Here is a 26252-nt window from a genome sequence, read left to right as displayed (position 1 = left end):
TTTGTTTATTTTAATTTTTATACTTTCAAAAAAATTTATTTTAAAAAAGTTAGTCATATTATAATTAAAAAATAATAAAGCTCAAATTACATAGAACAAAAATGATATTTTAACATAAAAATAAAATAATTATTATGGTTAAAAGGAAAATATGCAAAAATCACCCTAAAATGATATTGAATGCACATTTGGGGAATTCACATCCATAATTTTATATATAAATTTTATAATATGATATTTTATTTAATAATTTGAAGGATAAACATTAAAAAATATTAGACTTAATGATATTATTATAACTAAAAAGCAAAATAAAAAATAAAAAATAAAAAATAAATATAGGACTGATTTTGAAAGCATAGCAAATAATGTACAATGAATAACACTAGAGCTTTGCTAAGTAATTATGTACAATGAATAACACTGCAGGATGTACAAAAATTAAAGACTAGCCAGCCCCCTGCTGGTGCTCACAGATTATAACTTGCGACTCCTGAGAAAATCCAGCCTCCGAGCGAGCTGGATTGAGATATTCTCCGTCTCAACAACGAGCTGGATTGAGATATTCTCCATCTCGACAATGAGCGAGCTGGATCGAGATATTCTCCAACGAGCTCGAAAATAAAACCAAGGAGCTGCTACTTCAGGAGGAGAAGACAGTGGAGTACTCCTTTTGCTTGGGCATTAAAAGAGCCAGTTGGAGCTTGCTCGACTGGCATTGTTTAACTGGGTTCTTAAAAACCGAAACCCGGGCGACGTTATTAGCTAATAATAAAACGTGTGCAATGCTGAATGATTTTCCCTTTCCGACTGCAAATTGCCATTCTCTCATTGATATGTCGAACCAATCTTTCCTTGCAGATCTGGTTGATTTCACTTCGATGTACTGTCTATTCTCCTCATTGTCTCCTATAATTATATCAAAGGGGAATCCAGATTCTGAGTCCTCATTAACCCACTTAACTACTGTGTCACTGAACTTTTCAGTGAAATATTTGAAGGCGACGTGCTCGCCGAGTCTCCCAGTTACCGTTGCCTGTGCTGGATCGATGGTGCGAGTTCTAAGCTGCATTTTCCAGGCAAAGCCACACGAATCGGACTGAGAACCAATGTTATCACCACTGCCTTTAACAACAGATGCTACTGACTTTGCAGATAAATCATCTTCATAGGTCCAGTCTGTGGCTGTTGAAACTGGAGACAAGTTCTCTGTTTGCTTGTCGACGACTTCAAACGCGTTTTCTGCATATCGGTTGCGAGGCAGTGAGCTTCCTGGTTGTGTTTTGAGACCATTTTCACGAGCATAACTAGAACCCGGAGCCGTTTTCCAGTCGACCGGTGGCCAATTTCTTGCTTTATCTTTAGCCTTGGAAGATGACCCTTGGCTGTTTGGTAAGGTTTGAAGTAAGTTGTGAGACTCAACGACTGAGGTGACAGATGAGACAGACCAAACAGGTTCCTCCTTGGGAAGTTTTGTGACCTTTTGAGTATTCAGGATAAAACACTCTGTTTGCTCTTCGGAAGAACCCGATTCGGCCATGGCGGTGATCATGTGAAGGAAGTTGGCCAAATGAAGCTCGGGAGCTCCATCGAATAGCAAACGCGAAAACTCCATAAACAACGAATGAGAACCCGAGTCTTGGGTTGTGTATAAAATATTATCCTGCAAAAACATAATATGAGAAATTCATACAGAATCAATGACTAAATTAGAAGTCTGTTAGCAAAAGGACTGAATCAATGACTAAATTACCTGCAGAAGACAGCTACATGGAATCTGTTCATCAGAAGCACGTCCGAAATTCTTTATAACATTTCTGAAGAACAGCTTTTCAACAACAATTACTTGCAGACGACTCAGGATGTCGAATTCAGATTGCTTAAGCTCAGCATATCTGTCGGGATGTACGCTATACACGTAGCGCTGAGCAAAAGGAAGAGCCCAGTTCATTAATGAAGTCATGAAGCTAGAGTCCCTCAGACCATAATATTTCGCTTCACGAGTTACAATCTGCATAAATAGTTAATCGGTGAACACGATAGTATCTATACGAAAAAACAAACACAATCAACGTGTGGAAGTCGTAGAGCTTGTTAGCACAGTCAATTAGATCATTCTCATTTGCGAAGCATCAGGCGGCCTTTACGTGAAATGTCTACAATGCCTATTTTCAGTTCGGTCCCCGGAGTTCTAGAAGTTTCAACAATACAATTTATCTTATAAAAGGTCCAAATTTCGACAATGAATCGAGATTTTTTACATCATGCTTATGAAATCCCTCGAAACAGGACTTTCCTAAAATATTTTCAATGTATTATGGTCCACATGCAGTAAAGGTAAAACAAATGAGAGAAGGTTACCTCAGAAAGAAGAGGAACCCCTAAAGCTTTCAAGAGGTGAGAGAATTGTGCCCGGAAAACCTCGGTTTTGTCACTGTCGATCTCACCGAAGTCTACAAAATATATTTTGCCCATATTCTTACATTGCTGCTTTAATTCCTTATCATCACACCAGCACACAATGCCAGTGGAAGGATGAAGCGAAACCCATTTATCTTGTTCCGTGGGAAGGACCATGAACTTGGAGTTTCCGATACATTCCTTCAGGTAAGCCGTATCTTCTGAACCCAGGAGTCCTGATTTTAGTCCATTTGCCCATTTTAGAAAGACTTGGAATACCTAATACATGAAAGTATCACTTCAGTGGTTATCATTTGTAAGAAAAGAACATCTATTATTGCAATGACTTACTGTATCACCAGCTTGTGAAGGCAAAGCAACAGCTGATAACTGTTTCAAAATCTGAAGATAACTCCTTAGAGGAGGGTATTCATGTATTCCACATTCATCAACAAAAAAATTCTTAAGCCCCGGATAAATATTGCATAAACTCCTGATTATGGGACAATCGACCGTGTTTGTCAAGCGGCCTTGAAGATAAACATCCTTAATCTTGTCAATAGCACCAATGGGGTTGTGCCAATATACTTCCTTAGGAGACAAAAATATACCCGACACCACATCCTCGTGCCTAGAGTCAGCTACAATAGGGACGAATATAAAAGGCCCTGAATGCAATTCCTCCAAAATTTTCTGTTTTGATGCAGCCATCTCATTCCACAAGAATGTATAGAAAGTGCACATTTGAGATATGCTGGCATATCAAAGAAGGCAATATAAATGGATAGTTTAGGACAAGATCAAACAAAGTCAAGCCTATAATTGAAGATGTTTACAAAGAGAAGTTCGCGTATCCCTGAGATTCTATGAAATGTTTTCAAACTATTGTGCTCCTTTCAATTTTACTAATTCCTTGTAGTCGTTATGTAAATTAACACTATTATAAAGAGATTAGTACCTTGTCTTGAAAGGTTTCTGGGTTCTCCACACTTTTAGAATATCAAAAGTGTCATCGAGCAAAACTCGAGTCTTGAACCCAATATCACGTACCAACGTTGAACTTCTAACCTGTTGCAACAATGAGAATACAGATCAACATCTACAGGTCTATAAAGATTAATTTATTTTCTTCCAAAAACTTGATACATGGGAAAAAGCGTCAGGAAGCACCTCACAAAAGTTCTAGCCTTAGAGGATATCATAAAAAGAGAGGAAAATTTACTTGAAATGCAGCTAATCAACTGACCTTTGGAACAGCATAAGGAGCAAAGTTTCCGAGGATTGAGCGCACTGCATCACAGTCAAAATACAAATCTTTCGGGTAGTGACGCTTGTCGTCCGCACTTGATACTACCCATTGGACATCACAAATGCTATTCATAAAAGCAGACTGAAACTGTTTGATAGAATCACCAGATTTAGAAATGAAGTGACCCACAACTTTGTCACTCAAATGATCATCCCATAAAGTATCAAGAACTTCCAAAAGGTATTTACAGCTCCCTTGGTTTCCATTCGTGGATAACAGGGTTAATAAATGAGTTAACTCTGGTGATTCCCAATCTTTAACCACTGAACCAAAAGATATCAGCTCTGGATCCAACATTCTATTCATCATAACATTACGAGGCATGTTAGCAATGCTCCTGTTAACTTCAACTACATGAACAAAATCAGTGATACCAATTTCTTGGAAAAAACTTCTCCATTTTGTGAGTCCGCCAGAGAGTGATTGGGTTACTGGGTGTTTCAAATAGGTGTCATCAACCTCATGGAAATTCATTTCCATATTCATGAGCTTGTCTATATCAATGGGATTGCCGTATTCTTTACTGAAATGAATTGGTACCTCAACAGGTCTTTTGTAGCCATGATTGGTCAAAATCAAGGCCTTGTTACGTAACTCCGAAATGATAAACTCCCTATCTGTGTGACATTCAGGACAACTCGATAGCAGGTGAGTCATTATAAAACAAACATACTCTGTCATTAAATTTTTGTTGCTATTTAGATTTGATTCATCTGATATAACTGGAATGACGTGTACTTTCATAATTTCATGGGCAGATAAACGTTGAACACCGATCCTATGAAGCATCCTGCTAATATTCCCCACTGAAGGCGCATCCATTTGTGAGTCATCAACAGAGAAAAGAGAAAGGAAGGCTGGACAAACTACACGAATCTTAGCATTCAAATTTGGGAAAGCTTCGAGTCCGTACTTGCCATCAACTGTGGTATTTGAGGAATCAGAGTGTAACCATATTGTACCTTCAGCTATGGAGCTATAGGTACCGTCTGAGAGAGGAATTAGTGGAACCTTCTGAAGAGATTTTACAAGATCAGCATTCCTTTCCAACTCTAATGACGTTTGCCGAGACGATTGAAAAAGCATGTTGTGAAGTACATTTAGAAAAGAGCCCAACCAAACCAGTCCCATTGATTTGAGGCTATTATGATTCTGACATAGAGAGGATATAAGCTGCACAAGAATTTTAGGCCCATATTCTTCAATACCCAATGCTCTTGCTAGAGAGTCGGACAAGATTATATCCTTATCTAGGAATCCAATCCCAAGATGTTCATGAAGCAAACTATCCGGAAGAAGAATACGATCTTGTTCGTTCCAACCTCTCAAAACCTTGTATGGGGGAACCCATTCACTTTGTTTTCCTTCCAAAAGTAAGCAGTTGGACATGCGTAACTTCGAAATAATTAATCGAGGAAGATTAGAAAAAAACCCATGTACTTCTCCAATGAGTGGAATATAACTCATATAAGCTGCAATAGCTTTCCCTGGACAGCTCTCAAAGCATGGAAGAGAACAGAAAGATTTGGCTGCACTCAGAAACAAACCAGGAAACTCTGACAACAACCACTGATTCCAGTGACTATCACCATCCACCTCCTCTCGGGACGAAGGTAAAACGAAATCGCCTTGAATAATAAACTTCAAGCCATACTTTCTTAGAGGAAGGAATGCAAAAACTGGTTGTTGATCCAGAAATGGACTGTAAATCCCATTCCCTTCTTCCTTGAGTGTAAATGCAATTGAGATCTCAGTAGATTGGACATCATGACGAATAAGGTCAGCCTTCAACTTTTGTGATACAACAAGCCATGTCATTTTTTCTTCCTCATGAGAAACCTTAATGATGCCATTTCCAACAATTTCTTTTCTCATAACAATAAGTGAATTGTCAATCAAGTTTCTGATCTTAATACACTGGAGACGGTGAAGAAAGAGTAACAAAGACGGATGGAAATCCGCAAACATATTCGCAATATTATTGATCAAATTTCCTCCAGATAGTTTTGATTTGAAAGGAAGCACAATACAAGTGTTCCAAATATTTGTATCCTGCTGATCAGAGGCACTGCAAACCAACCTACTGTACAAGTTAACATTGCGAGGAGAAATGATAGTCGGTAAGACAAAACCAATCTGCCCCTCACTTATATCAAACTTAACATGAAACCCATTGGAATGAATCTCAGGAGCATCTGTGATCTGCAGAAAGAGCACCCCATACCCATCAGAACAGACTACAAATTGAAAGGACACCATACAAAAGAGAGAGAGGAAGAGCGGACAAAAGATGTAATTGCTGAAAACTGATAAACATATACAAAGTTATAAATGATCAATGTATTATTTATTTCTTTAAGAGAAGACGTGAAACACTTCTTTGATGCTTGAAATTACATAAGAGGAAGAGGAAGACCTCAACCCACCAAAGGAAGATAGAATAAAGGACTCAGATGGAAATATATTAGTAAACAATGAAGACAGAGGTGACATAATGATACCCTTAACATACCCGAAAAACTGATTTGAAGCCAATGCCTTTCTTCCCTATATATCCAGCATTTGATCCTTTCTTTGTTGAACTCCCAACATCACAGAGTGCTCTGATATTTTTAGCAGAAAAGCCTTCCTCGTTATTTAAAACAACAAGACCTGACTCCTCAAAAATGAATGCTAGAGTGGGTTCGACACTTGATGGATATATATTATCGTCAGCATTTTGAACCTAATAACAAGATTGATTAGATGAATGCAATAAATCATGTCCATCAAATAGATATTTTGAACTTTATGTAGTGAGATCAAATTTGGTGGATGAAATGGACTTAACATTCGAGAAATTTGAAATCCTATAAGCATGGCTTTTCATACCCCTTTGGATTATCTTATACACCAAGAACAAATACATAAATGATACAGCTTCTGGCACCTTTTTTAAATCTCTTTGATGATGTTTATTTTATTGAAATTCTAACACTTAGAAATTTCACAAAATGAACACCATGCAAAACATTTGAGAATGGTACATCTCAAAATACACATCTTTATGGTTTTAAAATTACTCTTTGGCTATGTAATTTGTAACAGGCCATAGGTTGATCCTTGAAAAGCTTAAGTCATCAAACGTTGGCTGATACCTAGAACAGTTTGAGGGATACAACACTTCCTTGATTCTTCTACACTTATAGCAGTTTTATATTTTTTAAAAATAACTCAAATACATCAACCCCTAACCAGTTGTCCACAAAAAGGTAAATTTGTTTGGGAAAAGAACCAACAGGATGGTCTTACTGCAATCAAAATGTTGCTATTTTTAGAGCATAGTATGGACTTGACTAATTACAAAGAACCCCTGTTAAGTTCCAGTTGATACTTCAGATACTAAAACAGGTGGGGTTTTGTCACATAATTGTAACTAAATTACTGTCTAGTGAGAAATAAAGTCTAGAAAAGAAGTTGAGGAGCATTTTTTTATGTGCAGCTCTGAAATTGTTTTAGTTTTCTTTTCCATAATACGTGCGTTATACTTTCATATAACGAAAAATAAATATCTTTCTTATCCAAAAATAAAGTGAGAAATAATATATGCCAATGAAGGAAATAAATCTAATCAGTAAAGACAATAGCCCTGCTCACCAGCTCAAGCAGAAAATGTGAATCCTGAGAATACAGCTCCTGCGAAAGACAATGAAGAGCCCTTCCTAAGCGAGCATGCTGCTTCCTCAGTATACCAGTCTGAGAATTGGGAAGATCTGGATCGAGACCAAATTCATCACGCCTGATGGATTGAATGTTCTGATCCGCATCCTTATTTCCATCAGGTTCTGAAGCTGGTGACATATAACTGAGGGCATTTACATCATTAAAAATTTTGGTAGAACAGTCTGTGCTAGGAACGCTCATTTTTTCATTACACATATTCTCTTCAATAGATAAAGAGACATTTTGTTCTGAAACAGAATGCTTAGTCAAAAGACCACCAATGTGCAAATTTCTGTTTATCTCAAACCTGTCATTCAAGCATGCATCAGTGAACAGATCTGAAGAAGCACTAGAAGAAATTGTGTGATAGTCCTGAATCCACTCCAGCACACCAAGAGAGAGGCCTATTTCATGAAGCATAAGACGCTGCTCTGGTTTCCAACACTCGTGTAAAATAGCTGAAGCAGCATCTTTAATGACAGAACTTATGGCAGAAAGCAATATATTTGCAGCCGAGCAACGAAACTCTGCTGGCAGATAAGCAAGGCAATCAACAAAAAACCTAGACAATAGGGGAATTGCTTTGTTCCTCATATCAATCTTCTTCTTCTTCAATTCAACACTCAAATTACCAGCAGAAACCTTCTCGAGCACCTTTTCATGCCCCTGAGCCCAATTTCCAAACATTTCTGTATTTTCAACAGAGTTCTTGATAATAACATCAAAAGCACGGCTGGCATGGTGTTTAAGAAGGGATAAGGGAACATATTTTTCTCCACCAATTAAAGCAAAGATAGATAAAAGCTTTGCCGCAGTCTGAAATGGAGATCCTTGCAGTGCAGCTTCCATGAATGAATCAGCAGTAGCTGTGTGATCTATTCGTATAACTTTCCCTTCTTTGGTAACCATGCACAAAAAGTTCTCTATATTAACTTCATTCTGCAACCAGGGTACAAGAGGACCAAGAGCTGGAGCAAATAAGATATCCCAATGAGACCATAAGTTCAAATCCAACAACATTGGTGCTCTAATCAAGACTTTGATAGCATCCTCTGATGTCACAGATTCGATGGCTCTCAATCCTTGACCAACTTCAGCACTAACTGATGTGGCACCCAATAAATCATTCTCCATTGTGGCCAAAGAATCTCTTAAATGGCATCTCCCTAATAATGAAGCAGAAAACATGACACATTTGGAAACAACACTGTTCTTTTGCTGCCCTACAAGCTCCATAAAATCTTCCGAAGACCCATTTTCAGTCAGTTTGAAACTGATCGAGGGAAACTGCTGAGTAAGAAGGGTACATATCATCTGCTTACTTATTATTTCATTCTCAGATGAATTATTACAAGCTTGTGCTACTAAATTCACTAACTGACGCTGTAACATGCAAGCCTCCAAAGGGGATTTTTCAGAAATCTCAGGCAAAAGAAACTTGCGTAGCTCATCAGGGAGCATAGAGGAATGCTTCTGTAAGAAAGTAAAAAAGTCCCCATGACCAAGAGACTTAAAATCCTTGACAGAAAATTGCTCCACAAGCCAGAACTCACAGCTGCAAAGCTGTTTCAAGGTGTGGATTCTATTTTCCAGGAGAAACTGACCATTGCGGTGGATCTCCTGCTCAGACTTGATATGTTGACCAACTTTGTTGAGGATATCTTCCACAGTGATGCCTTAGAGTTAAGAAAAATAAAAAAAGGATTTTAGTCAAGTTATATCATTTTCGTTTCCAATGTTATTTTCAAGATTGTAAAAGTAAAATATCAATACAAACACATTAGAGTTCCATCATGTAACATATGTACCATATAAAGCAAAATCAAACAACACAACACTACTGCCAAATTCTATGATCATTCAATTCAACTCAACCATTTCAAGTTTTACAAATCAAAATCACAAACAATTCTCCTCCAGGAATGTAATCGTAATTAGTTCCCAATATAATTTCTGACCTCTAATCTTATTCAAAATTTAGAAGATTGTTAAACAAAACTGAAACAAAAAACGGTACAGCTCAACATATTTCCAGGAAAAGGTACCACTCAAAGAATGCCACTTCATTTCGGGAAAGGTACGGCTGTTACTTTGTCTTCCAAAGAAAGTGGACAATTGGCTTCTTGAGACCCTTGGTTCAGAGGAAAATCAAAGATTTTGAAGAACTAATCTATTAGAGCTCTTTTTTGGCACATTCCAAAGGAAAGGAATACTAGGACTTTTGAAGATAAGTCTTCCACCTTTGAAGCTATAGCCTATCGATGATAATTGACGATTGGAAGGCTCTCATCATGTAGTGCTTGTGCAGGGGTTTCCTCTACACCTAACCCTTTAGATTTCCCCTTGTTTTTCAATGAAGTTTTCAGTTTTTTATAAAAATTAAAAATAAATAAATAAATGGACTAAAGCATTTCGAATCCAAGGAAGCAATATCAAGTTCTTGCTTGCTTGTCTATGTCTGTGTTGTTTTTGAAGAACTAAATCAGTACAACATCCATCTGATATATTAACTTCAGCGTCAAGAATGATGAAAAGCCCAACAAGTAAACACTACTCACCATATGTAGACTTCGGAGCATGCTTAATAAGAGCGCCCTCTGCACTTGGACCTACATCTATGCACTCATATACGGGTTGTTTCTCAACATGTGTATTAGTCAGTTCATGCAGATTGATTGTTTGTAGAGAATCATAAATGCTGTCCCACATCCCATTCTTAATAGATGAAACCTGCAGTAAAGACAGCAATGAAAAATAAGTAGCTTAAAGTACTTATCACAAGATAAGCAAAGCAAAAATACCCTTACATCAACAGTCATACACTGTGTAATTATCAGAACTTAAAATTAAATAATATGGACAGAATGATATAAGTAAACCATCAGTCATTCTAGATTGGTATGCACTGATGATGCTTAAACGATATATGAAATGCATATGCCTCTAGCCACCAGTATGAATGATGCATTAATTTTTCACATAAGAGGAATCATGGTTGATATACCTCATTACTAAATAAATATATGTCTAGTTTTCTACAGTTATCTACATAGTCACCGTTTTTTTTTTTTAAAAAAAATGCATAAAACAAAACCTCATTTTTCAGAACAAATTAAAGACTACGAATTATTTGCACATAGGTAATAAAGTGGGTTATGAGAACCAATGTTGCAAACCTCTGAAATACCGTGGGAGCATAATTCATCTCATTCTATATTAGAGTTAAATATATATATATATATAGGCATACGTAGAAGCCCTTAATTAGTAAGAGTAAAACTACACTAAAGAAGATAAGACTAATAAGTTACATATATATATAATCAACAATGTCCAACACAATAAATCCCTTACAGCGACATTGAGTAATCCAATGAATGGGTAAGATGATATCATTGATCTCACGCTTATTCTTGATCCAAGTTTTATGCCATAATGGTGAAACATCCGTTTGAGTACCTACAATACAGAATCAATTTAGCTTTCCCACTTTGATTTAACAAATAAACAAGAAAACACATGATCCTGTTCTAAAATCCAATTCTAAATGCTCAAGTAAATAAACAACCATCCAATGCCTTTTGGGTAACATTACAAAAATTCCCAACCTCATCAAAAGCTTCTGTAGTTACAAAAATTCTTATGATTGGCACTTCAACTTGAGGACATATGCTGTACATTTTGCCAAAAGGCATTAAAAAAAAAAAGCCTCGAAATCGTCATTCTAGATCCCATTGTTACTTTCTCCTTGGAACGAATTGGGGAGGAGAGATTACCAGCACTCTCCTATTGGTTGGTATCATTTTGTATTGCCTTAAGGCTTATCTTCCTAGAAATTATCAATATTTCGTAAGGGAGTAGAATATTACATAAATTATTTCCAAATAAATTTTATTCAAGGGAAACAAAAATAGTTAAAAGTGGTAGAAGAAATCAATGTTGTTTCTTGCATGACAAGGTCTGTTAATGAAGATATTAAAGCCACGTAGTAGGATGTTGAGCGGTTGGAAATTGTTGCCACTTAGAATCTTTGATGATATTCTTAACCACACCAGATATATGTAGAAAGCGAAATTCAAAATTAAATTTCATTTATAAGAAATAGAAACATTGAAAAAGTAAAAATATGATGATAAATAACAGTTTTGATTTTGAGGTTAATTTTTTTAAAAACCAATTAGCCAGGGGGGCTAATCACCGGGAAAGTCTAAATTAACATGAAGTTGTTAGCATCTTTAGTGTGATACATGCAGAATTCATATTAACATAATAAGAGATGGAAATCAGTAAAAGTAAAAAGAAGTAGCACACCTCTGGCGCAGTTGCATCTCTACATCCATCCTTCCATGTTGTGATGAACATCCTCAAAGAATTATTTGTAATTTTACATTCCACTTCAACGCCACTGCCTTCATCAGAATTATCAAAACTTTCTTTTTCGAGGACGCTGGCTTCTACCTTGACTTTTTTACCTAATGTTGGGGATCCAAAAGTAGTGTGCATTTGATGTCCAGATTTCCTTTTCCTTTTGGATGTACCATTACCTATACTGTCCTTTTGGCTGCCAATAGGAGAGGCATGGGCACTTACTTCACCATTCAACCCAAGCCGCGCCACTTCTTCAGTTGCAGATGGGTAAGGACAGCTACTTGAACCAGCGTAACTTTTATTAATTTGCAATGGAACTTTTAGATCGGAGCTTGAATGGTTGCCATTCTTTTCAGTTTCGTGTGTGTTATCATCACTGTCTTCATCTCCTGAGCTTTCAGAGGAAAATCTAACATGCTTGCCACAATAGTCTTTGGGAACAGAGGAAGATGATTCAACTCGCTGAGATATTGCACTAAAACGCTCATCTAGCTGTTGCTTCTTCATTGAGAAAAGAGGTCGCTTCCGGCGTTTCTCATTAGATTTTGTTAGATACTTGCTAAGAATGTCATCTTCCGATCTTCTAGCTTTTCGAATAACAGATATATGGGTCCTACAACAACAAGTTCCTCTCACTATATAACCAAAAGCGAATTCAGAACATCAAAATAAAAATACAAACTAGCCTGCCTCATATTAAATATTTATAACTATAAATGCATGAACCATAAATGTAAATATTCTCATTCTTCCACTAGTGAAGCAATGCCCAAGAGTATAGAATTACGTACTCCAAGTTTTGAACACGTATACCCAGCATTTCCTTCTTTGTAACCGATCGCTTCCTGGAAATGAAGTCCAAAAAGTCTTCGACCATAATATTTTTGTTTCTACAAGCATCCACATCCATGAACTCCGAAAGATAACAAATAATCTCCTCACTCTTTATTTTAAATACTTCAGTTACCTCAGAATTCACTGAGACATAATGCAATACAAGAGGATGACGCAGAAAAGGGCCCAGTCTCAGCTCTTCAAATTGCTTAACTCCCTCATCCTTGCATATAGCCTTCTCCAATTCATATAATGTAGTGATTCTTCTCACACAGACTACAGGCATTGGACAACCAACAATACAACATCACTAGTTATCATTGCTTGCGAACGATTATTGCCCACGACTGCATACAAACCGAAAGAAGCCCATAATATGCGGAAGGAAATGTTGCGAACGATATTTCCAACAATATTATCAAAATTGATATCTTCCGTTTTCATACTGGAAGTGATTGTCAGTCTCCCCTTCCGCCGCCGTGAACCCCCCGGCCAGCGCTTGGCCTGACCCACATGAGTTTCCTTCTAGATAAGCCCCTAGTAGGCTACTGCTTATAATTCCAGTCAACACAAGTTCCCGGAGAATCCATACTTAAAATAGACTCTATACCCAATAATTATCAGATAAATCAAGCAGAAGAGTGTGTGATAAATCAAGCAGAAGTGTGTGTGTGTGTATGTGTGTGTATGTGTGTGTGTGCGTGCGTGTGAAGTTAAAAACGTATTTTCTCACGTTACCTTCCCTTCCATCACAATGAGGCGGTGAAGAGCATCGACTTCCTGCATACGGAACCCCAAATAATCCCAGGAATCGACCTGGAGAATTGAAAGCGCTAATTGCGAGACCTTCCAAGCTGAGATGCTTTCCCCAGCCACAAGAAGATCGCTGTGTGCCTTGGCTACAGCGTGGTTGATCCTCGCGATTCCTTCTGCTGACTTCGTAGTCGAACTTTGCGGCTGGAAACCTGTTCTGGAAGGTTGACGAAATCGGAAACCTGGACTGGGAGGCTGAGAGAACTGAAACCCAAGATTTTGCTCCGGCAAGTTCGAGTTCTGCATAGGGAAGTTAACGTTCTGGTGACCAGGAATGAACACATTACGATTTTGAAGAGGATAATTAAGATTTTGAACCGGGACATTGGGATTCAAATGTGGCGCAGCCGGAAACTGCGCTTGTGACGGCTGTTTCTGATTCTGCCTCCGGCGCTGCCGCCTGCGGGAGCCACGAGTATTGAAATTGGATGGTCCTCCGTACATCACTCTCAGCTCGGATTGCCAGAGTCAGAACTTCGCCGACTTTACATTCAGTACAGTTGTTACTGGCCTGGAGTTCTTCGCCGACATAGATTTTAGGGTTTTGCTCTTTGGCGGGAGGAAGGTGACCGGAACAATATATATAGGTTTCCCTCCTTTGGTGTGTGTAAAATTGTATATGTATACATATAGTATAAGAGTTATTTTACACTCGAATTAAAATTCTTTTGAGGAATTGCAAAACTGCCCCTAAGTAGAGTGGTTGTTGCAAATAAGTCCTCCAACTTTTAATGATAAGCACAAAACCCCCTCAGTTTACACATATTATAACTTGACCATTCAAATTATAAAATAATAAAAATTAGACCCTTTAACTTTTATGTTATCAAAATTGAATCCCTTTTAACTCAAAGACAGGTTTATTACGAGATTGTCTATAACCCGATAGAAGAGATGTAATAGTTCATTTTTTAATTAGACGATACCGTAAATTATTGGTTTAAACATATCACAACACGGCAACGTGAGTTTGAAAAGTGAGTGTGGCCCTTGTAGGAGTACTACGTGCGATTTAAACTTGATAAAATGACTCATACTCCAAAATTCATCATGAATAGGATACAGTACTCGATAATGTTATATTTATTGGTGTATCTTGCGTATAGCAACTCAACGATGTTGGAATTATCATCTTATTATACCTGAAATAAAAATATTGATATTGGCGTTAAATATTTTATATATATATATATATATATGAATAAATAGATGAATGTTTATATAAATCACATAATTTAAAGAAATTATTTAAATTAATGATCATTTTTTCTTGCTTCCAAATCAAAGGGTAGATATTGTTATTATTGTACTAAAAATAATAATAATATTGTTATCTATTTTAAAATAAAATAAAATATTTTATCATAAAAAGTTATTTTCGTTATTTTTTTAATAGGAATTCATGAAACATTATTTTATGCATAATAAAAACAAAACTGTCAAGTTCCACGTGTCTAGTTAATAAAAAGTCGGAATTAAAAAGGAAAATCCGACCTGCCGGATTCGAACCAGCGACCTAAGGATATCTGAGAAATCTCACTACAGTCCTCCGCTCTACCAACTGAGCTAAGGTCGGTTTCGATTAACTTTGTTACTTTGTTTTTAAATATACTATTTATGTGATATATACACGTTTTTTTTAAATAAAAGACCAAATAATTGAATTTAATGCATTAAAAAAAAAATAATAATCATAATCCAATAACCCAAAAAAACGTAGGTTAAGACTTATATTATTGATTAAATTCATATCATAATTCATAAAAACTAATTTTTAGACTAATAAATGGGTGAAAATTTGATTTTTATATTTCTTTTTTCAAAATTATAATATATTAATTACTTGAGTTATGTTTGAATGGATGAATAGAAATCATTTTTTAGAACGTAATGCTATAAACATACTAGCAATATCATTGTTCAAGAGATTAATTTTTTTTTTTTTTTTTTTGAGCATCTAATAAAATACGTTAGAATTTAAAATTAAATTAAAGAGTATAAATGGCTTAATTAATTACTTATTGGTAAAATCGTTAATTAATTTTAATGGATTTTTATATGGTTTAAAGGAGTATTATTAGGTGTATAAATCTGATATTTGTTAAAATATTTACCAAAAAATAATTTACGTAGGGGAAGCTTACGAAACGGGTCGGGTATGAATATGAATGTTAATGACATCAAACCGACCCGAACAGGACAACAAGAAGAGCTATCGTTATTGATTCGCTTGTGCTTAACAGCCAATTGCCCCGCGAATTTGCGTATGGCGGTAGATAGATATCCAAGAAATTGATTCAGTTTCTTGCACCATCTTCCAGATAATCAGTGCTTGAACTTGCCAATCTAAGCAGGAACTCCGGCTTTTTGCAGTGCCACACTTTATTCCTCAGCCATGAGAAGGTTGTTCTTGGATCTTAGTTTTCTCATACATTTGTCCCATTTACGGTTGTGATGTTTGCTCTTCGTCTTAAAATTTGAATCACCACTTCCTTCGTTGCAGATCGGGGCAACATTTACATCGGCCACATGCGAAGCAAGGTGTAGGAGGATTGAAGGGCATGATGGGCAAGTTATCAATCGCCGTGGCTTTTCTCTTGATCTGTACGGTTTTGTTGTTTGTATCATCAACGAGTAAAGGTGGCTTTGGATCCGTCTCTCGCTCTGAGGTTAGTTGAGGTTGTTGGGTGTGATTAATTGCTCTTTATGTCCGCTGTCGCGAGAGTGTTGAAGTAGAGCTTTAGAGTGGTAGTTTCATAGTTAGTTCCATGAAACTGGTTACGTTCATTCTTTTTCCACTCGGGAAATATAGGAAAAAAGTACGTCAATCCATTATTTTATTGCTGGAATTTCGGTATCGCTAATGTGATCATCTCAATTCGTTTTCCTAAATTCATTGTCAGCAGTGAAATCACGATCACATTGTAGTTTTAAAATGTAGTGTAAGCTTAGCTACCTCACATTAAAGAGTTGTTTGATGCCGTTTTATCAATATGGGGTTGAGAATTGCATCTGGTAAATTTTTTCATCCTTACGAATTACGATGGCAAAAAGAAAGCTACCTCGCACGAATTACGAATTTCTGGATACATGGAGGAGGTGATAGGTAAAGCTATTGGTAGTGTTTGAATATTTCAACACGATTGAAATTTGACATTTTCTATTCTTGTTTGGCCAGATCAAGGCTGAAGAACTTTGGAGCCATGCTGATTCTGGTGGTTGGAGACCGTCTTCAGCTCCACGATCTGATTGGCCACGTATTTCTTCGTTGCCTTTAAAAATCACTGTCTCATGCAACAAGATTATATTGCATGTTTTTAGCTTATGTTGAGAAATGATGGTTGTATTGTTTTAGATAAGATAGATTTTAAAACTCAATCACACCATGACAGCTCCACCGAATGAAAGCAACGGTTACTTGAAGGTTCGCTGTAATGGTGGTCTGAATCAACAACGCAGTGCTGTTAGTATTTCTTCCATAGCTTGAACTCTAGTTTTCTTCATGCACTCTCAGCTTTTTTGTCTTTAAGTAAGATAGAAGTTCAAAATTGAGTGGAAAAACATGCTACTTATGTCCTGAAAACTGGGGCTTTCTACTTTTGCATGGTTGGATTGTTAGAGTAGTTGGCATGGTTGGGGTTTTCTGACTTAGTTTGATCATTGGTGGTGACGTCATTTTGTTATTATTAATAATTGGAGTCTCTTCTATAGCTTTCTTCTTTTTGTTTTTTAAGCTCTTGTTTAGTCTCTGCACCTTCCTCTATGCGAGAGTTTCTCATTATAAAAATATTATTTTGGATATTTTAGATATGTAATGCAGTTCTTGCTGCTCGGATTATGAATGCAACACTGGTTCTACCTGACTTAGATGCAAACTCCTTTTGGCATGAGAAGAGGTATTTTAAATTTTAACTATCCATCTTAGTACCTTTGTGTCCAAAAAGAAAATCTATCTCAGTACTTCAATCTGTTCTAGTTACCATTTTTATATTGTGTAGTACTTTCCTACTTTCAACTAAATCTTGTTTTTCTTTCCACAATATATTCTACCCTCTATAATACATGCCTGGTAACTATTGATTTCATTTTGTGTAGTGGTTTTCATGGTATCTATGATGTGGAGAATTTTATAAGGACGCTGAGGTATGATGTACGAATTGTGGATAGCGTTCCAGATATTCGCAAGAATGGGAAAACTAAGAAGATAAAACCTTTTCAGGTAAAAAAGTCAGACGTTATTCTAAAAGAAAATTTCTGTCGGGAATTATATGTTTGTGTTCATGATCTCTTTAATTGAATCAGCTCCGACCCCCTCGAGATGCCCCAATCAGTTGGTATACTACGGTTGCTCTTGAGAAGATGAGGGAGCATGGTGCTATATATCTCACTCCATTCTCACATCGTTTAGCAGAAGAAATTGACAATCCTGAATACCAAAGATTAAGATGCAGGGTTAACTATCACGCTCTGAGATTTAAGCCGCATATCTTAAGAATTAGTCAATCAATAGTTGATAAGCTCCGCAATCAAGGCCATTTCATGTCTATTCACCTTCGTTTTGAGATGGACATGCTGGCCTTTGCAGGGTAAGTGTTTTCTTCACTGATCTTGATAATGCATTTTGAAACAAGGTCCTGATGATTTGTGGGAAATTAAAAGAAGAAAAAGAAACAAGGTCCTGATGGCTGCCTTACAATAATTGGTTTTCTTTTACACTGCTACCACCTTTTCCCAAAGAAAATGACAAGAGGGGCCTAGACACACCCGCTTTACATTTTACTTTCTTTCTCGGACTATTTCTTATTTGTTATGAAAGAGAAGTCATGTTATGGTATATTTACATTATTTGACTGGTTTGCAGGTGTTTTGATATTTTTACTCCTGAAGAACAAGAAATCTTGAAGAAATATCGAGAGCAAAATTTTGCAAAGAAGAGACTGGTTTATAGTGAAAGAAGGGCAATTGGAAAATGCCCCTTAACTCCGGAGGAGGTGACGTTCGCATACACACTTGACTATATCTTTGCTTAAAACCAGTTGATTACTGGGCATTTACACTTGTCATTTTTTATTGAATGTAAAAATGATATGGTAAAGAATCACCGATCTGCTAAGCTTCTTCTTTGTTCTGCAGGTTGGTCTCATTTTACGTTCCATGGGGTTTGACAATTCTACCAGAATATATCTCGCGGCTGGTGAGCTTTTCGGTGGCGAACGATTCATGAAGCCATTTCGTGCTTTGTTTCCCCGTCTCGAGAACCATAGCTCTGTTGAATCTTCAGAAGAACTTCTTGAAAATGTGAGAGGATTGACAGGGTCTGCAGTTGACTACATGGTTTGTCTCCTTTCCGACATCTTCATGCCAACTTATGACGGACCGAGCAACTTCGCCAACAATTTGCTGGGCCACCGTCTGTATTATGGCTTCCGGACTACAATCAGACCAGACAGGAAAGCTCTTGCACCAGTTTTCATCAACAGAGAGAACGGAAGGACAGCAGGCTTTGAAGAAGCTATTAGGAGAGTTATGCTCGGGACACACTTTGGTGGGCCACATGAACGCGTTCAACCAGAGTCGTTTTATACGAATTCTTGGCCTGAATGTTTCTGTCAAATGTCACCAAAAAATCCTGCTGATAAATGTCCACCAGACAACGTGTTGGAGATTCTGAATGGCCAATTGGTGGAAAGTCGAAGTGACAGTGATTCGGATGTCTCAACCCAATCCAATTCAACTGCGAGATGAGAAGCATATATCAAGATGTTAGCAAGCTCATTATAACTCGACCCTGCGAACGACACAGTTACCAATTCCAATTGAATAGGTTTCATTTACAAACGGCACTTGCCTCCAGGTAAATTTTATGGGTAAAAAAATGCAAGCATAAACCAGTCTTTTTCATAGAAACATTTCTGTCATGGAGTGATTTATGGAATGCCCTTTCCTTTTACAAGATGGAGGAGATAACAACAATGCATTCCTTTCCTTATTTCCATGCCATTGATTTTTGCTTGTTGAATCATGTAGTGAACTTTTTGCTTTTTTCAGGCCCGTTCGGATCAGTCTAGCATTGCGAAACAGTAACACGTGGAGACTCATGTTGATGCGAGATTACAGCGGATTCATCTAGGGTGTGTACAATTGTACTTTCTCCATGTGTTATACTGTCATCTCGAATGTCCTATTTTGTAATGTAGCAATAACCTCGTTTTCCACTCTGGTTCACAACCCATGCAGGTAAGAAATTTTTTACGAAGTTGCTTCTTTACCAATATATGTAGTTTTTGAGGTCCTTATTTAAAATTCCCTACTGACATGGAAGCTTCAAATTATGTTATTGTTCTAAAGATAAAAGGACAGAGTCAAGATGGTTGAATACATCATTTCCTGCAAAATCATTATTGACATATCTAGGAAGAGTACATCGACGAGTGAGAATTTGAAGGCTTATTTTCACTAAAACGTGCAAAGAGCAAAAGGGTACACAACCCTATTAACATTTTGTGCCCATTTGTTTCATAGACGATTCTAGACAAGTTGGGTTATCAAAGAAAAGTTATAGACAAGTTGGGTTATCAAAGAAAAGTTATTTGATGAATCTGATTTAATGTGATTGTCAATTGTTCAGCGTCGAATATATCAAAGAGAATATCTCGAATTTATATGATCTAATTTTGAAGACAGATTTTTCAATGTTGAATGTACATTGTGAATAATAGGCTACATTGTGAATAATAGATTTTCAACTAGAAATATCTCAAATTTATATAATTTATTATATAGATTTTTGAATTCACATTTCATAGTCATTATGGTCCTTATGAAGCAAACTACTTATTGAGTTTTTTCCACTATCTTCGAAAGTTGTCAAAATGAGGGATCGAGACTGAATCCAAATAGAGATTGAACGTGATAATGCAGCTATTATAGTCGATATTATTTTATATGTCGTTTCAAAAGCACATTCGAGCCTGAGAAAAAGGAATGAAGAATTCACTAACTTTTTTAAGTGTCATTGAAACGTATACTCAAAATTTGGATTTGTTAATACTAATCTGTCAAGATAAATGTTCTCACTTCTAAGAAAGTCAGGGAAAAAAATAGATGGAAAAAGAAACAATTTGAGCAACCACATATCTCATATAACAAAATCCAGGGTGATAAAAGCCAAGACCTCAAAAGCCCCAACACCCCCTCGATTGGCAATGGCAATTAGACAAATTTTGTGATAACCATATTTCAAAGCCTAGATCTAATAGATCAAAAAGAATGGATTTTTACTGGGGAGGAAAAATTCTATTGTAAAAGGTGTACACTCATCTGCCTCTCTCTCTCTCTCTCTCTCTCTCCATCTCTCTCTCTCTTTCCTGTCTTCTGTTGGAAGTTATGAAGAAGTAAAAGCATGTGTTGTGTTAGCCAAAGATTTGACCTGTTATCTCATAAAATAGGATGTATGCCTCGCAGCCAAGAACTCGGTCCAGGCTAACCTCGTTTACGCAGGCGTCACTTGCATAATACCAAACAGAAGCCTCTTCCTCAGCTTCCCCATTCCTCCTCTTCCTGTTGCCCCCTCTAACGTATGCAACATAATGGCCTCCTCTCATAGATCCCGAGTGCTCCACGACCCCGACCAACCGATATTTACACTTGTCCCTATCTGCACACCTGGGAACATAAAACAATATGGTGTTAATGTTGTATTACCGTACAATTGTTCAAATTCAGTCACTGCTAATCATCAAATCCTCACTCAGCTTTCATATTGGTTGAACTCTCCAACAAACCCGAAGGTAAACTATTATATCATTTCAGTATGCATCTGTACCCACCATAGTATAACCAAGAAGGAAATAAGTTACAACTGAGGATCTATACATGATATAAAAAACCAGTGGTGAATACTTCTTTTCAATGCAAGACAAGGAACTCTGAAGCATGACTGCAGCCTCGGCCCCCAGCCTCGGCTCGGGGGCACTATGGAAATGTACTCTCACTTGGTGAATTCTGTGCACTGGTGTCAATAGTGTATGAAACTCCACATGGCAAAAAAACAGTATAAGCCATAACTCTTCGTGTTCATGAAACACCCATGAGCTATAACAGCTTGGGCGAATCAAAGTTTCCAATGCAAAGTTTTTCTTTGTATACACCCTCACCATTTTCTCAGATCGGGTTCTCAATTATTATATTTTTCTTTAAACGTTTTCTTTGATAGTGTGAAATTTAAGCGTTTTTAGCCTCATAACAAAGGATCTACAAAAAGCTTCTCCAATTGCTAAGGAGAGTACAAAAGTTATGTTAACGGAGAAGTGGAGATTAAATGGAAGTGCAATTATCAGAATCAGAGATAAAATGCAGTGGAATGATGATGATCAGAGTCGTGATTTCATTAGCAATCATAAAACAATGACAATGCTATCACCTTCCACGATCATCGTCATTCTACCGGTAAATTCAAGATCATGATAAGAGTGCTTCAAGGTTCCATATTATGGTGCCTATACCATTGAAGCGCAGCTTCTGATCTGATAATAAGTTGGACAAAGAGGAGCCTATAGATCTAGTCTAGTCAACAACAGTGGTTATGAAAATTTTACGTTGTGTTTTGCTTAACATCAGCATCCACCAAAGCTGGCCTTTCAAAGTAACCTTGTATAGTTTGATGCAAATTCTAAGAATCTACAAGCACTTCACTTAGAAAGCAACATGGAGTAAACATGCCATTTGGGTATACTGATAAACATTAACAAAGTGTATGGCAAATTAGGTCCTTTGAATGGATATGAGAAGAGGTAGCAGTTGGCAAATTGATATTTTTATCCAGGTTAAAAGGATGTAAGCAATCCTTTTGGGGAATTGAAAAAAATGTAAAGTGCAACAGGATAAAAGGATGAAGTTGGTACCTAGTATCCATGTATGGTTTGAGATCAATTGTTTCCTTGAATTTGACGTGGCCGTTCAATTTACTATAACGACCCCGAGCATCTGGACTGAACCTCTTTATATGAATTGTCAAGATAGGAGGGGCCTTGTGAATGAGAAACCTCTTTGTTGCATCTCTTTTCACATACACAATTGTTGAATCAGAATTCATCTCACAATCCTCACTTTTTTCTGGTTGGTTCTCGGCAGATATTTGTGAACTCAGGGGCTCAATATTAGTTTTTGCAAGTCCCGTGCCTTTAGGATCATCGTTGGAAAGATAAGACCTGGATTTATCATCCGAATTCTCTTGATTGCTAGTGTTATTACAACCTGAAGAATATGCTAGGCCAGGATTCATATCTATGTCAACCTTAGCTTCATCTTCATTCAAAACAAGAGAATCCATCTTGCCTTTCTGGTAATTGACAGGTTTTGTGCAATCTCGACCGGAGCTATCTGCATTTTCTTTCAAATTCGAGCTTTCGCCGCTACTATGACTGATAGAACCATTTATTAAGTTCATATTTCGTTGATTCTTTACTTCAACTGAAGAGTCCACGTTGAAACTAGATATATCACCCCCTACATCAGTTTGATATCCATTTGCTACAGCTTTGCGAGCAACTTTTGATTGCTTCTTCATTTCCAACCTTTGTTGTTGTAGCCTTTTTGAGCATTTCTCACAGTTAAATCCATTTTCGTTGGACAGAAGTTCTGGCTTCGTGAAATAAGTTAGACAACTCTCCACAGAGACGGGAGCATTAGTATTATCGACTTCCTCGGGCTCAGACTCGCTAACAAAACTACTCTCTGCAACTTCATTTGTGGCGGAGGGCCTCGCAATGGGCCCTATGGGGATTTCAGGCTCATCAAACATATCACCAAGGCCAAATCCCTCAAAATCATCTTGAGCACATCCCAAAATTGATGAGGAAGCCTGATCATCTGCTTTTGCTACTTCAGCAGTGGAGCTCTCTTCCTTGTAAGGGAGCAGCAAAACTTCAGAGGCTTGAACCTGTAAAGGGGATTCATCCCACGAATTCACTGAAGAAAAATCTGGTCCTTGATTGGGTTCATTGTGAAGGGTTGACACCTGCATACCCGACCCAGAGATGCTTTGTGAATCGTCACTGATAAATACTTCGACGTTATTTTTAGACTCCTGAGTAGTGGAAACATCACAATTTTCGACAGTTAGTTCTGGTCCAAGGAAATCCATCCACGTCAAATTATCTGAAGCACATTCTCCTCCATTCTCAATCAAAACTTCTTTTTCAGGCTCTTTAACATCTGAGACATTCTGAGAACTTAAAGTCTTCTCCGTGATGGTAGTTGTGCTACTGGTGGCGCTGGCCTCTGATGCAAGGGAAAGCTCATTACTGGATGATGGGAGCGAGGCAATTTGAACTGGTACAACATCTGAAGGCTTGCCAGTTTTACGAATCGTCTTTCCACTACTCTTAGGTGGCACTTTTGTCTTCTTTGCCCGAGAGACTGGTTGGACCTTTTTGGCCAGAGGTTTCTTCATTGGAACGGGAAGAGAAAGATCGAGAAATGGTTCATAAACTGTTGATGTGTGGCCACATTCTTTGCAACATACAGCACTTGATATTTTCCCCCCAAACATCTCATCAACAAAAGAAGGAGTGGGATTTCCAGACATTCTCTCTTCCTTAGACTTTGTCATCTTCCTCGAAGTCAGCTCTTCAGTAGACAATCCATCAAGCAGGGCATGAAGCAATTCATGACTGTCATGTTGCTCATATCCTTTGAACTGAGGGGCTTTGGAAGAGATGCAGCCAAAAACCGATCTTGGGTTTATTGAACCTTTCATTCTACCTTCCATTCTTGCTTCTATAAAGATCTTCTTCAAGGCTATAGTTAGAGGTCCAACACATTCTTCCAATTTCATAAAATGATCTCTCAACATATCAATGGCCAATATATTTTGAAGGATTGAATTGAAAAAACAAGTGTTACCTAGATTAATCAATCCTTTTACAACATAATGATTTCTTCCGTCCAGATCACTTAACATTGAACATTCTGATTTAGTTGCAGCTGTAACTTCACTGCTTGAATGCCATGTGTTCTCAATGTCCACAGGCGAGGCTTTGATCGATCGATCCCTAATTAATTTCACCACGTTAGACAAGCCATCATTTTGTTCACCATTCTCATCAGTTTTCTCTACTGGAAGTAATTTGTTGCAAGAGAAACACCATCGAAGCTGCGGGTTTTCAAACTGAATCACCACAGGGTGTCGAGTTTGCCTGACATGTCGAACGGCATGAATCTGAGAGTTGGTAGGAAGTCCAATACCTCCACAGGCATAATGGCCACACTGCAAACAAATCCAAATTGCTTTGGCATCAGGTTTTACATCCACAGAAGTTCCCCCTTTTTTCTTCCCATGTTTAGCCTTCCCCTTACTCCCCCTTCTATCAGCTGAACTGTCTTGACAATCTTCACAGCTAATAGGTTCCGAGGACGCAAGTTTCGATGATAACTCTTTGAAATTAAAGCATTTATCAAGGTGCTGGCATTGGCTTCTCTCCTTAACAACTGATACATCCTCAACAGCAATCTCCACCGTTGGGCTGCTTCGCTGGGGCACCTTCCTCGGTGAACTTGAAGATACCCGCTTCTCTTTCAGAGGGGCTCGGTTGTTCTTCTTCTTAACTTTCTTCCCCATGGTTCCCTGAAAACAGATTCTGAGATACTACTAGAAACAAATGAAGCAAAAATTGTCCGTAACATAATCAAATCAAACAAAATCTGCTACCACAACAACAACAACAACAACAACAACAATAATAATAAAAGACCCCACCCCCTCGAAATCGAACAATCGCGAGGAACTTCAGAATCAGCCATCCCGGTAACTTATACACAATCCATAGAACCTACAGGCGCATCATCTTCTAATCCTAACGAAGATCCAGAACAATATTTCAAATTGAAAACGGTGGGCAAGAGCTTCTTCTGAACAATCACAGAGGTCAAGACAAAATAAGAACCGAAGTCGAAATCCTGTACCTTTTAGATGTGAAGAGAACCAAGACTGCTGATGAAAATTTACAGCGAAACCAGCAATCACATGAGGAAATGGAGATTGAAAAATTCAAGAACAATGCTTCAAGATCTCGAGAGATTGAGAAGGAGGGAGAGAAGCCTGCACATTCCCGCTGCTGCTACTAAAACTCTTCTTAATCTGGCCGATGAAGATGGCTCTAAGCGTCGGATTAGTGAGGCCTGAGGGCTTCTGATGAGAGGAGAGAGAAACGGAGAGTCTCAGCAGCAGAGAAATAGTAATAAAAGGGGTGAGAATATTTAAATAAATTGGCTCAATTAATAATTTCGTTGGCAAATTATAATTCTTAATTAAATTATAATTATTTTGTACACGTAAATTTTTTATTTTTATACTTCAATAAATCTTAATTTAATTATTTAAAATTATTTTTATTCTCAAAATTTATATTAAAAAGGCTATAAATAATAAATTTAAAATTGATTGGAAATAAGTGGATGATATTTTAAATTATATATTATTTTACATATTAGTAATATTTTATTTTTTTTAATGATTAAGATCTTTTTTAAAAAAAAAAAAAAATACCATCGAACTGAACTTTCAAATTTTAAAAAACAATTTATTCCCTAAATATTTTTTTGCATAGTAAATTGGTAAATTTTAACAATTCAAAAGTTTAATTTAATATATTTTTTATAAAATGAAATTTAAAATCCTATTTTCAAATTAATTTTTAAAGAATTAATTTAATTTTTTTAATTTTTTAAAATTTAAAGAGTTGAATTCATTTAAGATTTAGAATATTCCAACCCTAAGAAAATTTCAATGAGTTCATAATCTAAGATCCTCCCAACTTCGAGGTTT

General features: G+C 37.1%; 4 protein-coding genes and 1 non-coding gene across 8 annotated transcripts; 1 reads left to right on the top strand and 4 right to left on the bottom strand.

Moving 5' to 3' along the window:
- Window positions 1-326: 326 nt before the first annotated feature.
- LOC111790338 (protein NO VEIN) lies at window positions 327-13488 on the bottom strand. 3 transcript variants are annotated; one of them, XM_023671209.2, is made up of 12 exons: window positions 13352-13488; window positions 11723-12392; window positions 10766-10870; window positions 9970-10141; window positions 7346-9087; window positions 6222-6434; window positions 3647-5911; window positions 3359-3468; window positions 2752-3154; window positions 2362-2679; window positions 1754-2011; window positions 327-1663 (listed from the first exon to the last, which is right to left on the bottom strand). In XM_023671209.2, exons 2-12 carry the CDS (start codon window positions 12284-12286, stop codon window positions 644-646), a joined length of 7170 nt encoding a protein of 2389 aa, XP_023526977.2. In that variant the 5' UTR covers window positions 12287-12392; window positions 13352-13488; the 3' UTR covers window positions 327-643. The 3 variants fall into 3 exon arrangements, with proteins under 3 accessions (XP_023526977.2, XP_023526976.2, XP_086978497.1); XM_023671208.2 differs by lacking the exon at window positions 13352-13488 and adding an exon at window positions 12571-12907; XM_087122371.1 differs by lacking the exon at window positions 13352-13488 and adding an exon at window positions 12571-12825 and having other exon boundaries at window positions 11723-12414.
- LOC147793324 (uncharacterized) lies at window positions 13343-14048 on the bottom strand. Its single transcript, XM_087122372.1, has one exon. The coding sequence runs from the start codon at window positions 13868-13870 to the stop codon at window positions 13343-13345; it is 528 nt and encodes a 175-aa protein (XP_086978498.1). The 5' UTR covers window positions 13871-14048.
- Window positions 14049-14914: 866 nt separating this feature from the next.
- On the bottom strand, window positions 14915-15002 carry TRNAY-GUA (transfer RNA tyrosine (anticodon GUA)). The gene is given in 2 exon segments: window positions 14915-14950; window positions 14966-15002. It is a non-coding gene; the product is annotated as a tRNA-Tyr (tRNA).
- Window positions 15003-15647: 645 nt separating this feature from the next.
- On the top strand, window positions 15648-19729 carry LOC111791325 (O-fucosyltransferase 1). Of its 2 annotated transcripts, XM_023672617.2 has the most exons (10): window positions 15648-15829; window positions 15930-16095; window positions 16605-16683; window positions 16819-16889; window positions 17234-17322; window positions 17522-17645; window positions 17729-18012; window positions 18288-18417; window positions 18560-19280; window positions 19475-19729. In XM_023672617.2, the coding sequence occupies exons 1-9, from the start codon at window positions 15822-15824 to the stop codon at window positions 19169-19171; spliced, it is 1563 nt and encodes a 520-aa protein (XP_023528385.2). In that variant the 5' UTR covers window positions 15648-15821; the 3' UTR covers window positions 19172-19280; window positions 19475-19729. The 2 variants fall into 2 exon arrangements, with proteins under 2 accessions (XP_023528385.2, XP_086977973.1); XM_087121847.1 differs by lacking the exons at window positions 15648-15829; window positions 16819-16889 and having other exon boundaries at window positions 15953-16095.
- An 802-nt stretch (window positions 19730-20531) lies between these two features.
- LOC111790918 (ubiquitin carboxyl-terminal hydrolase 2) lies at window positions 20532-25667 on the bottom strand. The gene is made up of 3 exons (XM_023672048.2): window positions 25391-25667; window positions 22330-25052; window positions 20532-21091 (listed from the first exon to the last, which is right to left on the bottom strand). Exons 2-3 carry the CDS (start codon window positions 25044-25046, stop codon window positions 20839-20841), a joined length of 2970 nt encoding a protein of 989 aa, XP_023527816.2. The 5' UTR covers window positions 25047-25052; window positions 25391-25667; the 3' UTR covers window positions 20532-20838.
- Window positions 25668-26252: the final 585 nt, after the last annotated feature.

The sequence above is a fragment of the Cucurbita pepo genome, chromosome 3, assembly GCF_057944985.1.
Source record: "Cucurbita pepo subsp. pepo isolate OVF chromosome 3, ASM5794498v1, whole genome shotgun sequence".
NCBI classification, from domain to species: Eukaryota; Viridiplantae; Streptophyta; class Magnoliopsida; order Cucurbitales; family Cucurbitaceae; genus Cucurbita; species Cucurbita pepo.
This window is presented reverse-complemented; position numbering and strand designations above follow the sequence as displayed.

Bases quoted from the DNA above. Each gene is read 5' to 3' on its own strand.
- LOC111790918 (XM_023672048.2), bottom strand. From the start codon at position 25,046: ATGGGGAAGAAAGTTAAGAAGAAGAACAACCGAGCCCCTCTGAAAGAG. The intron at 21,092-22,329 runs GTACCAACTTCA...TTATGTTCCCAG, and splicing joins AAACCATACATGGATACTAG to GTGTGCAGATAGGGACAAGT.
- LOC111791325 (XM_023672617.2), top strand. The intron at 16,096-16,604 runs GTTAGTTGAGGT...TTGTTTGGCCAG, and splicing joins GATCCGTCTCTCGCTCTGAG to ATCAAGGCTGAAGAACTTTG. The intron at 18,013-18,287 runs GTAAGTGTTTTC...ACTGGTTTGCAG, and splicing joins GACATGCTGGCCTTTGCAGG to GTGTTTTGATATTTTTACTC.
- LOC111790338 (XM_023671208.2), bottom strand. From the start codon at position 12,899: ATGCCTGTAGTCTGTGTGAGAAGAATCACTACATTATATGAATTGGAG. The intron at 2,012-2,361 runs GTAACCTTCTCT...CTATTTATGCAG, and splicing joins GGGTTCCTCTTCTTTCTGAG to ATTGTAACTCGTGAAGCGAA. The intron at 1,664-1,753 runs GTAATTTAGTCA...ATGTTTTTGCAG, and splicing joins CATGTAGCTGTCTTCTGCAG to GATAATATTTTATACACAAC.
- LOC147793324 (XM_087122372.1), bottom strand. From the start codon at position 13,870: ATGTACGGAGGACCATCCAATTTCAATACTCGTGGCTCCCGCAGGCGG.